The sequence below is a fragment of the Fistularia commersonii genome, chromosome 2, assembly GCF_037954325.1.
Source record: "Fistularia commersonii isolate RoL2024-O1a breed Wild chromosome 2, RoL_Fcom_v1.0, whole genome shotgun sequence".
NCBI classification, from domain to species: Eukaryota; Metazoa; Chordata; class Actinopteri; order Syngnathiformes; family Fistulariidae; genus Fistularia; species Fistularia commersonii.
The window spans coordinates 11,610,615-11,624,788 of record NC_141285.1 but is presented as its reverse complement, the minus strand read 5'-3'; the positions used below and the strand labels follow the sequence as shown (position 1 = coordinate 11,624,788).

Here is a 14,174-nt window from a genome sequence, read left to right as displayed (position 1 = left end):
CCCCCATCCCAGGTTTAAGCGAAAGGACGTGGAATCCCGTCACAACATCGTTACGACTTTTTTTTTTAATTTAAGAATGTCGAGATAAAGCACAATCAAGAAATATTTCTATGACGAATCGTATCAATTTTGTACGTCTCATTTAACTCCCTTTTGTCCAGAGGCGCAGAATTTGGACGTCACGTCAAGACCCTTTCCGCTTCCTCGTGTTACACAGTGCTTGCCTTTTAGCTGGTGACAGAGGCTATGTCAACAACCTTGTGATCATAACCATAACGATCGAGGGATTTTTCTCCGAAGCCATGCCCCACTACGAGCTGGCCCTGATCTTGAAGGCGATGCAGCGACCGGAGACCGCGGCTGCGCTCCGGCGGACCGTGGAGACTCTGATGGAGCGTGGTGCCGTAGTGAGAGGCTTGGAGAACCTGGGAGACAGACTGTTGCCTTACAAGATGACCAAACACAGCCAGAGGCACACCAGGGGGTGCTACTTCTTAATTGATTTTTATGCTACTCCCATCATTCTTACGGGCTTACTGAATCACCTGCATCGCGATGTGGACGTTGTCCGACCCACGGTACTGAGGAAGGACGTCCAGAATTCAAGTTCCACTGGCTGCCAACAGTGACTGAGTGTAAGGAATGGTTGACATCAATATGAAATATTCCCCTTATTGCCCAGATCCTCTGTCTCTTGTGCCGAAAAAGACGTGAGACAGTGAAGTTTATCACCCGTGTTTTGGCAGTATACATACATTTGTGAGTCATGAGTATGTGGGGTTAAACAGTTCTTTGTCATTATTAATAACTGATGATGCTATTCAGTTGAAACTCACCCTCTTGAAATGTCATTATTGCCAGAAGTGATGCTGTGAATATATATCCATGTGTTCGGTGCCAGGACATTGTACATCTTAATTGTAGTGTCCATATCATTACATTACAATACATATCATTTTTTTCAAAAGAAAGAAAACTGGGTCACTTGAATCACAAAGTCTCAAGGCTTAGAAAAGGAATTCTTTGTAGCAGTCTCATCTGAATGAATTAGTTCACCTAGATTGAAGCTCATATTGTTAGCAAGACTGTTTTAGGTTTTTTTATTTGATCTTGGTTTAATGTTGAAATAGGGTGAAAAAAGACCATTTCTTCCTTCTCCCTGTCCTCTGATATACAACATATCCCTTCAATGAACGAGCTAGAAAACTATCAGTGTCTGCAAGTGATTTGAGAATCTAACTCCTTTTAAAGTGAGTTGATGGCAATTTACATTTCATACAAACATTTTTGTTGCAACAAGGCTTTCCTAATTAGAGTTGATATGAACTTTATTGATCCCAATGTCGCTGTTAAAAAGTGACAGTTGTTTCAGCTTCTTTTAGAAAAAGGCAGCCAAATCTTCTTTTCCTTTTGCCCGGATTCACCACAGTGAATTAACCCCCTCCACCTAACCCTATTTTCTGTATCCTCCTCTCTCACACCAACTACCTTCATATCCTCGCTCACTACATCCATAAATCTTCTCTTTGGTCTTCCTCAAGACCTCCTGCCTGGCACCACATTCTTAAAAATATTCCTCATATTGATTTAGCTAGCCCTCAAAAAGCATTGCATATGTTTACTTTTTGTTAAAAGTAACACAAATGGTTTCCTGTTAATTCGCAGCATTTAAGACAAAAAAAAACAAAACTTTTCTGTGTATCGGCAAGAAAAATATGGTGATAAGCAGCTGCTAAAATGTTTGTATTACTATCATATTTATTATTTAAGATAAAATAAGATAAACTTGATTGATCCCCATAGGGGAAATTCATTTTTCACAGCAGCATAACAGTTACAATATCAAAAAAAGGAAGTAAATATGAATACAGATATAAATAGAAAGGCAGAAGACAGAAGATAGTAAGACAAAAAAAATCCACAAATAAATAGACAGCAACAAAAAAATCCACAAATAGACAGCAAAAAATGTTTTTGAACTTTGTGAATTCCATGATTGAGTGTACCCTAATTTCTTACAGTATTTTACTCTTGGAATGTTGACCGGAGGGTTCTGACTAAGACTTTAGGTCATTGCCTCTTTTGCTGAAGGAAAATTTGACTGTGACAAAGAGACTTAATGCACAGGTCATCTCTGGGTCAGTAATTGAGATCATACAATTCTTTGCTATTACATAGTTTGTACACCGGCACAACAAACAATTTCTGTTGTTTTACTTTAATGATTCAAGCTCTCTGGTAACATATAGCCGCAGTTATACCAAAAAAAGGAAATCTGATTTAATCCATATTGTTTTCTATAACTCATGTAACTTGCAATGTTACTGAGACCATGCTTTGTTAATCAGTAAAAAAATTTGTGCTTTGTTCTTTTGTTCTTTTACAGGCGTTCACCAATTCTACCCAGAAGTGCACTGCATGACGCTTCCCTCCATGAACTGCCAGTTGTTGGCCTTGATTCTGTGTAATAAACTATATCTTTCCACGGTGGTTTTCAGGTTTTACTTCCTCCTTGCAAAGTAAAGTAACATACCATTAAATTTGCTTTTTGTTTTTTTTTACTAATTTCATTTCCTTTTTCTGAACTTGTTGTAACCTGTCTTCATCCAACATTAACACAGAATAAAGTCAAGGGGAAATTATTGCACTACCTCTAAATGCAAACACTTCCCCCTTGAAATGTATTTTTATTTACTTTTATTTACTAGAGATTACACCTAGGTGTAATGACATTTCTCAGCTTGGTTGAATGGCAATTATGTAAATACATCTTTGGTAAGCATTTTTAACCCAATGACAGAGTCGTCAAACCATGTGTCTCTGAATAACAAACCTGAAGTCAAGCTCTGATTCACTTTGTTCGAATTCATATTGGTGTATTTACCTATTTTTACAAGGCCTGTTAAGCGTTACTAAAAGCAGCAGTGATACACATTGATTGTACTCCCAACACTGACTCTACCACTACAAAGTTTCAGCCTTGGGTGGTGACTAAGATCAATAAAATCACAAAATAATCGAAATTATGTTTGACGGGCCAAGCGATCACGTCAGACACCGATGCGTTGTCAGCGTCCGAACAACCGATAAACAGTTACTAAGGTTGAAACACACAGTCACATGTCATGTCACCTGACTATGACGTCACAAAGCGTCAGACATAAAGGCTTCAACAACAGCTACATTCTGCATTGCAGTCTGAGATCTTCGACCCCTTTTATTCATATCACCGATTAAACGACGAGAAGAGAAACAGCGGAGTCATGCTTGCTCTAACTCTGCTTTTCATCTCTGCAGGTATAGTCACTGTAGTATCAATTTCCCCCATTTCTGCTGTTTGACGGCAAATTAACATCGCAGACTATTTTGGTTGTGTAACTTGTGTTTCAACGACAGATACGGAAGCGTCACAAAAATAGTCTCTGTGAATATTAACCCATTGCTAAGAATATTTTCACACCTACGGCTTGTGCATAGAAGGTTTTTAAATGCTGCAACATTTATTGCCTAGCCATACACGGTATAATGTATGCTACACCTGTTTAAAAACGCCTCGTTATCTTGGTATCGATTTCAAAGCAGGTCAAACAACGTCGTTAGCCTGTAAGCTAAAGTCACTTGCGTAGTCGTCGCGTTAAATCAGATGGTCGCTGGCCCAACGCTCCGGAATCCAGTATTTCTATGAAGTAAATGGGTCAGAAATAATTAGATATGCTTTATCATCTGTCTTGGATGTCTCCCGATATTTGGGCCTGACGTCTTTGTTGTTTTGTGAAGGTCTCCTGAGTTTTAACAGATCCATCAATGGAATTTTATTACTTGAAATGTCATTCCCAGTTGTGCGTGTCCGCTTTCAAAATCATGTGCTAACCGAGGTAACGTTAAAGATGAGTGCGTCATGTTCAATGTGTAAAGTGCGTCAAATATCGGGTATCCCCCTCATCAAGAAGTTCTATATTTAGGAATATGTCTTGTTTATTTACTTTCTTGTTATTGTTTATTGAAAATATGACAATATCCATCTACTTATCACAGCACAGGCTTCGGTTTGTAGTCTTTCTTACTAAATCTGTTCATTCAAGTTGTGGAATTCAACTTTAATGTCCATACCTGTTATCTCCTGCCTGACTTTTGTCAAAAATACAAGTATTGTGCTCTTTACACTTTCACATTCTTTAGTCTGTTTGCTGCAGATAAATTCTTAAATAGTGCAGGTCATAGTATCAAGGTTTCATGATATTGTTAAACAAGTGTTTTACTTGTCATCAGCTTTTTCTTTGTGTTAGAAAGGTGGACATACTGAAAATATTCACCAGATTCAGTCCTGTTGCTGAATGAACAGGTCAAATTATATTTTTTAGTTAGAATATGTGAAGTGATTGTTCAGAATCCTGGCCTGTATGTTATTTACGTGTTTGCAATCTTCTCTCATGCAGTCTATCTAACTGGCCAGTGTTGGTTGAATTTTTAAAATGTTTAAATATGAAGTCATATGGGGAAAACACAAGCCTTGTATTTCCATATCCGGGTGACTACAAGTGGTTTACTACAATTTGCTGAAGTCCTGCACAGACATGTCCTCTTTGTGGTACATTGAGTCCTCTTGTGAACGGCATATAAAGTGTGACTACCCATGTGACTTGGATGAGGGGCCTTTGAGTTTGCCTGCTTGCAAGCAATGCTGGGATCATCAGAGTTTGGCTCATGTTTCACAATTGAGTTGAGTAGAGCATGATTGGTTCTGCCTTCTCATTTCTGACTGTTGTCACCAGAGCCCCTTCATCTGTGCCTACTGTGTAGTTTATATTCAGTTCAGACCACTTTTGCTTTTCTTCTTTTAAATATGAAGAAAATATTTATCACCTTTTAGAAAATTACATTGCCAAATTGGCTTTTTTTTCAAATTGAAAGCAAAAGAAAATTTCCGCGAGAGGATATGACACCATTCCCACATCACTTTTCACTAATGAACTGAGAAAAGGAAGTAACCTTTAATTCTTTTGGTCAGTCATGCTTTTGCTAATGTGTGATGTTATAGTCACAAACATATAAATAAGTTCTCCAAATCTTCGCACAGATGTCGGATTTAGAAGCAAATACAGATTGATTTTTGTGAGTCACAAAGATTGACTGTTTGCCTAGATAGCGCTTCTCATGGAGTTCATCAGTGTTTTTACCTACAATGATTGCTCTTATCACAGTATAACCACCTGCATTTCTTGGATCCCAGACTCAAACAATTAACACTCACTACCATTACTCGGTTGTTTTTGGCAATTTATTATTGTTGTGAGTACCCTTCTACCGAATAAAATGTAGGCATGTTACCAGCTCATGTTATTGAAGTTTCAAAGTTGTGTCGATAACCTAAGTCATGTTCAGTATCAAAATACACATTACTTGTAATTTTTGTGTCTAACCCACAGTAATATTGATCTTCTGTCATGTGTTGATCCCCCACATTTTTGAAGTACGCATGTCTGCATTGTCACTGATACCATCTACGTCCATAACCCTTACGATGATCTGCCTTACCTAACCTCAATTTGCAATCCTTGTCAAATCTTGTTGTGGCAACAGAACTGGATCACTTCTTTTGAATGTGTTCCACTGCTCATCTGAACGGCTTTTTTAGTTCAATTGTAAGAAAGCTGTCGGATGACAGGTGAAATGTCTTCAAGAGAAGGAATTAAGTCTAATTGCCACAACAAGATTTTGAAAGGGATAACCATGACCCGGATGGCTGAGAACCTCCATAGACGTCTAACCTTTTTTTTCATAACCCTTCAAATAGCCACCTCCAATTTAAAAAGTCCAGCATTTTGATCTTTATAAAAACGCTACAGTCAATATAGCTGATGGTAATGGTCTAAAAGGTGGATACAATGTGATGGGTTTTTCCTGAGTTTTTTGGTCAAAGATTTGAAACATGTGTGGAATGCAAATACCTTTTTTGTTTAATCTGCTTAACAGAAGTTGTTTTTTTTTTAAACTTAAAGAACCAACCACCATACGCACTGCTTTTTCATTTGAACTCGGGACAATTGCATTGTAAATGACATGTATTTGGCCATTTCAGATAGTTGTGTATAAATGCCGAGGATGTGTTGTCTGATTTAAAAACTTATTGGAACTTGCTTACTACCTAGTAAGTTGTTTTAAGGTGCAGTTATTTTTAAACTTGCCATGATCTATCCACAAATACATTTTTCCTTGACTGTCAAGATCATTATTGTAGTAACATATACTTTCTGAAATCAGTTATGCAGTTTCACCAACACTATTAAAGACCGTTCCAGATATTCTTTCTTGTGATTTGATCAAGTGGTTTGTTTATGTATACAGTACATGATAAAGGCAAATAAAAACAGAAGTCATCCATGCATATAGCTTCTATTGAATCATACACCAGTTCTGTATCCATTTGTGCTGTTCATGCAGTCTGAAGACCCCTAGATGTAAATGTTGATTGGTGAGCCTTCTAATCCTTGTGGCATTTTTTTATCTTTGCAGCTGTAGCCACCCCTCTACTGGGCACAGAGCAGTGTGCTCAGGGCCCCCTTTACTGGTGTCAGAATGTAAAAGCGGCATCCTTGTGTGGAGCTGTGACTCATTGCCAGCAGAATGTGTGGAATAAGCCACAGACAGTGAGTTTTTTTTTTGTTTTCCTGTTATGTATTCATGTACTTTTCCGTTGCAAAGTACTCCTTTTTTATCTTAAACTGTATTCAACGGCAGAAAGCAAGCATGGATGTACTTTTATAAAGTTTCACCTTTTATTAATGGTTTTGAAATGTTCTTTTTTAATATTTACAACATATGGTATTTTGTACTCTTAAAAAAAATGTATTTATGTGTTTCAGAAAACTGTGCCATGCAACTTGTGTAAAGAGCTCTTAACTGCAGTGGACCAAATTCTGAAAGACAATGCCACTGAGGTACATTTGAAAACAAAATCCAGCTTGTACTTTTCATAATATTATAATCGTCATTTTGAGCCTTTTTTTCTGTTCATTTGAATTAGGTTGAGCTTCTTGGATACATTGAGAAGGCATGCCAGCTTATTCCTGATGAAGGTTTATCCGCAGAGTGCAAAGAGATCGTTGACAATTACTATCCTATTGTCATTGGGATAATCAAAGGAGAACTGGTAAGCTTTACTCGTTTTCTAGGTCTCTTTTCAGCCTTCAGGTGCATTTGAGACCCATAGTAGGAGAAGAATAAGGCTTATGGCAATTGGCTCAATTATTTTGGCTTCCAGACATAAAAGTATTAAAAGTCTAGAAGCCCCAAATAATTGATCCAATATATAGTCCTATAATGACATATAGTGTTTTAATACTGTCATAAGGGAATCAAATATAATGAAGAGGTGTCTCTCTTCAAAGCCTGCATCAAAGTATTCCCTGAAAGATGAATGTTAAACGCTTGCTTAGGTCTAATAAATCAGTCACTTTTTTTAATACTGCTTCATCGTTAATTCTAAGTTGTGGCAAAGTAGAGTATAACAGAGGTGACTGTCTGCAAAGTTCAGATAGCTGAATAAGGGCTATTGATGGGGAAGTGAATCATTGTGCACTGGGACAGAGAAGTCATTGTGCAATAAAAAAAAACAACCTTGTGACTGAGGTAAATGTAGTGCAGATTTTTTTCTATTCCCATTTGCAGCAGCAACATTAGGAACAAATAGATTGTTGCAGAGCTCCAGGAAAATGTCTATAACCTACATTAGGGCCAGTGTTAGAGACTATTGTTTGTCTGTTCTAATTCCAACTAAATCTTTATTTTCTTATGCACAGTAATGACGAATGTAATTCATACATTCAGATAATTATCTGACATGCAAATATCTTGGACAAAAATGCTAAGAAATCCCAGATGCAAAGCTGTGTATAATGTCAATTGAAAAATACACTTCTATTAAATTTATTATTGTCCAAGTCTGAATTTGGCTTATATTAAGTTTCTTAAGGCATCCATTAAACTTGAAGGATTTTCAAGGTAAGTTGTCTGCATGCCTTGAAATATTCAGAAAGGGTAAACTTACAGTAAATAAAAGAAGAAAAAAAATCTTAATGTAAAGAGCTCCAGTCTTAAAATTATACCTGGTTGTGTGTTTTTAGGAGAATCCAGGTGTGGCATGTGGAGCCATTGGCCTGTGTCGTTCTCAGCAGGTGGCATTGGCTCAAGTCCATGAGCAGCTCCTGTCCAATGAAATTCCACAGGTTGACCTTTCCCAGCGGGTAAATCCTTTCCTCCTCAATGTGCCCGAGCTGCTCTATCCTAAGGAGATCCCCAAACAGGAGAGCCCCAAAGCAGACAGTCCCAAAGAGGTACAGTTTTGCAATCCTGGCCACCCTTCCTTGAGCAATCAAACGTTCTGTCAGTTGCTGAATCTTGTTAACCTGAAGATTGGGTATCTGTAGGAAAATGATGTGTGCCAGGACTGCATCAAGTTCCTGACTGATGCGCAAGCAGAGGCCAAAGCCAATTCTTCATTTATTGATTCTCTGATTGAGAATATGGAGAACCAGTGTGACCTCTTGGGACCGGGCTTATCCGATATGGTAATTACTCCATTGGATTTCTGTCTTTTTTTTTTTTTTTTTTTTTTCCCCTTAAAAATGTGTTATGACCTTTGCATTAAAAAAATCCTAATGTAACTACTTGTTGACCGTTGTTCCCAAATGCAGTGCAAGCAGTATGTCAGCCAGTATGGTAGCGTTGTTGTCCAGCAGCTTATGAGCATGGTGAGTATTCAAGTCTCCCACTTGATCATCCTCTTTCCAGGCACATGGTTATTGTATTTATTTTGTGTATTCTACTACTCAACACTGAGCTAAGTAGGCATCTAAACTAATAAGTCTATGAGAATTTTTTACAGTTTGGTGTTGCTAAGCCCATATCCCTCCTGTTCAGCTGACCTCTTTACATCTTTAAATTGCCCTTTCTTTTTCCCTTTTTTTTAATTTGTTTCTTGCCTGAGCTTTCCCTCCACTTTTCTCTGTCATTCATGTTATGCTTTGTTTTCTCCTCCTCTGGGTTTGTGTGCTGCTCCCCAGGAACAGGTAGGTGTGTGTTTAGCCTGTAGGCCCCTAACCTTCAGCACCTGCTTCTTGTGTCTTCCACTAGTAGAGCTACTCACCAGACTCTAAACATGCATGTAAATGACCTAGTTTGGAGTTTGACATCTTGCTTAACTTTAAGATCTTGCTTGTTTAGTCAGTCAGCATTTAATTGACTTGACCAGTTCATGTTTTCCTGCACCAAACAGTGCTGTCATATTGAAGTATGCTTGACTCTTGTGATGTGCGCTCTGGTTTTATGACTTGGTTTACACAGATATTTGTGCAGAGACACTTTTTTCATTTTTTGTCTTAGATTTAACATTGTTGTGGCTTTTCTGGCTGATCTTTTTTATTGCACAGAGACAGGACTGTTCTACTAATCATTTGGATGTGTATGGGTTTTTTGTTTTGGTATTTATATAAACATGTTTATATAATGCATGGGTGGAAATTCTGTTTGTAGTATGGAAGGTGCATGTGACCCGGAAGTATCTCCTAAATTATTTTTCATTTCTGTTCTTAGCAACCCAAGGAAATCTGTGCAGATGCTGGTTTCTGCAGTGCAATGAAGAAATCTGTTCCCATGCTGAAGTTGATGCAGGCCAAGACTTTGCCTGCTGCTAACTCAGTCCCTGCGTTTAAGCTTTTCCCTGCTACCAAGGTGGAACCTGCTGCTGCAAAGTCTGCTAAGGTAGCTCATGGTGATAGCAGGAGTGAGCAAGCATTAAAGAATTGAAATTTCTTTTTATATATATGCTCTGAAAAATCTTTATGGAGTAGGGATGGGAACTGAAAAAAAATAAGAATTAGACTTTGTAGTGAATGAAGTGCATTTCAAAGTTAGATGTGGAAAAAATTGCGTTTTTGATAAACTAATCATAATACATGAGCTTAAACTTCAAAATTTTGCTTATTTTCCAATCCGTCTACAAAGCAGACCAATTGATGTGTAGAGATCACGTTTGTGTGCCTTTCATCCTCCTACTGCTGCATGATTTGTCTTGACATTGCCTTTCTTTACAGCAGTTTGTAATTCTCATCAACTTAAGCAATCTTCAGTACAACTCTCTATCTTCTATGATGGAGAAGGTTCTAAAGTCCACATCAATCATTTCGCTAGTCAATTGGTCAGTTTGTCCAACACGGACTTTGACATTTTATTTCTGAATTTGAATCACTACTTAGTTGAGTGCTGACTAGCAAAACTCTACTTGCATGTATTATTGATGCTGTTAATTTCCACAGCAAAGTTAACATTAATGCAAGTTCCCAATAGTTAGTTTCTTATATTTAAATAAATCTTCAACCAGCGTCATCTCCTCATCCTAATCACACTGCATCTGTGTAATCCTTATCCCACATTGTAAATTGAAGTGATTTTAAAATGTGTAAATTCTCTCAAGCACCATATTCTGTAATTAATCAAAATTAAAACGTTCAAGTCCCAGCTAATATAAAGATCTTTGTAATGCATGCCCATGTTGGACTTGCTCTCTTCCAGGTCAAAGTCCGTGATTCTCCTACCTGTGCCATTTGCGAGTTTGTGATGAAGCAGTTGGAAAGTATATTGGAAGATCAGTCAACTGAGGTAGAATTTATTATACTGATGAATTTCAAAATTTTCGTGCGTGCGTGCATAATGCTTTTTTATTTGGTCCTACCTTTTTTGTCTTAGGAGGAGGTGATTGAAGCTGTGGAAAAGGTGTGCACGTATTTGCCCTCCACCCTGACTGCCCAATGCAAGGACTTGATTGAGACCTATGGTCAGGCCATCATTGAACTGCTTGTGCAGCAGGCTGACCCAAAGGCAGTCTGCACAGTGTTGGCACTCTGTAAAGATGTGAGTCGCACATTTATTGGTAAGTTCTCAGATGATAATTTTAAAAGTTCTGTGCAAAATCAATGCAAAGAAAGTGCAAAAATATCTGCAAAAGTTGTGACTTTCATTGGGGGGGGTTATCTAACAAATGGAGCTAGAGTCCTATATTGTGCTCTCAACAAACAGAACACGTGTCTAATCTCTTGCAGTTGCACTGGATCACAGTCGCTTTAAGGAAGGGGGCTACTGCAAGGTATGCAAGATGGCTGTTTCCTACATCGATGGCATTCTGGAGAAGAATGCTACAGAGGCAGAGATTGAGGAGGCTGTGAGGAAAGTATGCAGCTATCTGCCTGACTCACTGCAGGATGAAGTGAGTATACTCCGCTTCTAATCCAAAGAAAATGTCATTTATATTACATCATTTTTACTTTAAAAACCATTGTGTCTGTTTCAACAGTGTGACCAGTTGGTTGAACAGTATGAGCCAGTTCTTGTCCAACTGCTGCTCCAGATGTTGGATCCAGATTTTGTGTGCATGGTATGGTCTCAAGTATTACTCCATTGAGGAGATGTTTGTCCTTCTCAGCTTTAGTCATCATAATTATCATAACCAAAATGTCATTTGGATCATTTGCATTGTAAGTTTAATGACAAGGTTGTGCGTGTTGTGACAGAAAATGGGAGCCTGCCCTGAAGCTGTTAAAAGGCTGCTTGGTACTGAGCAGTGCACCTGGGGGCCGGGATTCTGGTGCAAGAACATGGAAACAGCAACCCGATGCAATGTGAGTAGGATTACTGCAGCAAAACAGACTTTCTAAAATTTACATCCTGAACCTGTTATCTACAGTGGGGCAAAAAAAGGATTAATCATCCATCAATTGTGCAAGTTCTCCCTCCCACTTAAAAAGATGAGAAGAGGCCTGTAATTTTTGTCATAGGTACACTTCAACTATGAGAGACAGAATGAGGAAAAACAAATACATTTTAAAGAATTTATTTGCAAATTATGGTGGAAAATAAGTATTTGGTCACCTGCAAACAAGCAAGGTTTCTGGCTCTCACAGACCTTTAATGTCTTTTTTTAAGAGACTCCCCTGTCTTCCACACCTTACCTGTATTAATGGCTCCTGTTTGAACTGGTTATCAGTATAAAAGACACCTGTCCACAATCTGAAACAGTTAGTCTAAACTCCACTATGGCTAAGACCAAAGCGCTGTCAAAGGACTCCAGAAACAAAATTGTAGACCTGCACCAGGCTGGGAGGACTGAATCTGCAATAGGTTAAGCACCTTTGTATGAAGAAATCAACTGTAGGAGCAATTATTAGAAAATTGGTGAGCCACAATCCCAGAACCACATTGGGGAACCTAGTGAATGACCTACGGAGAGCTGGGACCCACGTAACAAAGGCTACCATCCGTAACACACAACGCCAATAGGGACTTCAATGCTGCAGTGCCAGATGTGTCCCCCTGCTTAAGCTAGTACATGTCGAGGCCTGTCCGAGGTTTGCTAGAGAGCATATGGACGAACCAGAAGAGGATTGGGAGAATGTCACATAAAACTAAAATAGAATTTTTTTGGTAAAAACTCAGCTTGTGTTTTGAGGAGAGGAAATGCTTGGTTGCATCCAAATAACACCATACCTACTGTGAAGCATGGGGGTGGAAACATCATGCTTTGGAGCTGTTTTTCTGCAAAGGGACCAGGACGACTGATCCATGTAAAAGAAAGAATGAACGGGGCCATGTAAGATTGAGTGAAAACCACCCTCCATCAGCAAGAGCATTGAAGATGAAACTTGGCTGGGTCTTTCAGCATGACAATGATCCCAAACACACTGCTCGGGAAATGAAAGAATGTTTCAAGGTCCTAGAGTGGCCAAGCCAGTCTCCAGCTCTAAGTCCAATTGAAAATCTTTGGAGGGAATTAAAAGTCCTTGTTGGCCAGTGACAGCCCCAAAACATTGCTGCTCGAGAGGAGATCTGCATGCAGGAACGAATCAAAATACCAGCAAGTGTGTGAAAACCTTTTGAAGACTTAGAGAAAATAATATGACCTCTGTCATTGCCAACAAAGGGTATATAACAAAACATTTAGATGAAAATTTGTTCTTGACCTAATATTGATTTTTCCACCATGATTAGCAAATAAATTCGTTAAAATCAAACAATGTGATTTTCTGGATTTTTTTTTTTCCCCCCCTCACTCTGTTTCATAGTTGAAGTGTACCTATGATGAAAAATTACAGACCGCTCTAATCTTTAAGTGGGAGAACTTGCACAATTGGTGGCAGACTAAATACTTTTTTGCCCACTGTAATTGAAAAATGGACAGCAGTTGGTTATGATGGTTAAAGCTCCAAACTGCAGAGCCTGTTAGAATAAATTTACTTCCTTGTCCAAGAGGTCTGTCTAATCACTTGTTTCTGTCTTTCAGGCTGTGGATCATTGCAGGCGTCATGTGTGGGTATAAAGGAAGACCCTCATAAACTACCTGTAGTAAAATGAACACACTGTAGAGCTGCTTCCCTCTCTTTATATGTTTTACTTTTATTTTTTTGCCTTTTTTCTTTTTTTTTTTAATTAAATTACAATATGTTTAAATTTTGAGATTTTTGAACCATGTTATGGTGGAAAGGGACTGGACTTTTTTGGGGCAGAAGCCATGGGTAGGGGAGGATGTATTAAAGATTGTCTCGTACCTCGGCTTGTTGCTGCTTCATTTGGAGCAGAATTCACAAAAGCTTTGCATTGTAGGATTTAGTACTTCGCTTGCTAAAGATACATGCATTACACTTTGAAAGAGCATCAGATGTCTGACTTTGCATTTCTTCTGATCCAAATTGATTTGACTTCTCTCAGCTGCAGGAAACAGTAAACATCCAGGTTTCTAAAATGTCTGGCATTACTTTTAACTGTCTAATCCTAAACCAGTTCGTATTTTCGACCAAAGGTGTTTTACAATTTTCCTATTTTTAAGCTGATCAGAGGTTTAAGATAGTTGGAGAGGATCTTCTATTGTTGCACTTTTCCAATACTTTGTAAAATCAAAGCTTTCTTAACAAAGCAAGTTGAATTTGATTGTTTGCTTCATTTCCTGAGCCAACCGTCAGTATCTGGAAGATTTTAACTATTAAAGTGATCTCCATCCTCTCCTTGATCTATTTTTCATTTTCTGCAAGAGATTTAAGGCCACATTCTCCATATATGCAACTGGTCAGTCAACTGAATATATGTCTGTTATATGGCACACACTGAAGTGTGTTGTGTGGGACTCAAAA

General features: G+C 38.4%; 2 protein-coding genes across 2 annotated transcripts; both read left to right on the top strand.

Annotated features, from left to right (window-relative positions):
* Window positions 1-175: 175 nt before the first annotated feature.
* mrps6 (mitochondrial ribosomal protein S6) lies at window positions 176-2,493 on the top strand. The gene is made up of 2 exons (XM_086167440.1): window positions 176-635; window positions 2,387-2,493. Exon 1 carries the CDS (start codon window positions 303-305, stop codon window positions 627-629), a length of 327 nt encoding a protein of 108 aa, XP_086023566.1. The 5' UTR covers window positions 176-302; the 3' UTR covers window positions 630-635; window positions 2,387-2,493.
* Window positions 2,494-3,140: 647 nt separating this feature from the next.
* On the top strand, window positions 3,141-14,046 carry psap (prosaposin). Its single transcript, XM_086167431.1, has 14 exons — window positions 3,141-3,297; window positions 6,514-6,647; window positions 6,864-6,938; window positions 7,025-7,150; window positions 8,124-8,333; window positions 8,427-8,567; window positions 8,694-8,750; window positions 9,592-9,759; window positions 10,570-10,656; window positions 10,744-10,927; window positions 11,097-11,260; window positions 11,348-11,428; window positions 11,565-11,672; window positions 13,331-14,046. The coding sequence occupies exons 1-14, from the start codon at window positions 3,264-3,266 to the stop codon at window positions 13,364-13,366; spliced, it is 1,605 nt and encodes a 534-aa protein (XP_086023557.1). The 5' UTR covers window positions 3,141-3,263; the 3' UTR covers window positions 13,367-14,046.
* The last annotated feature ends 128 nt before the right edge of the window (window positions 14,047-14,174 follow it).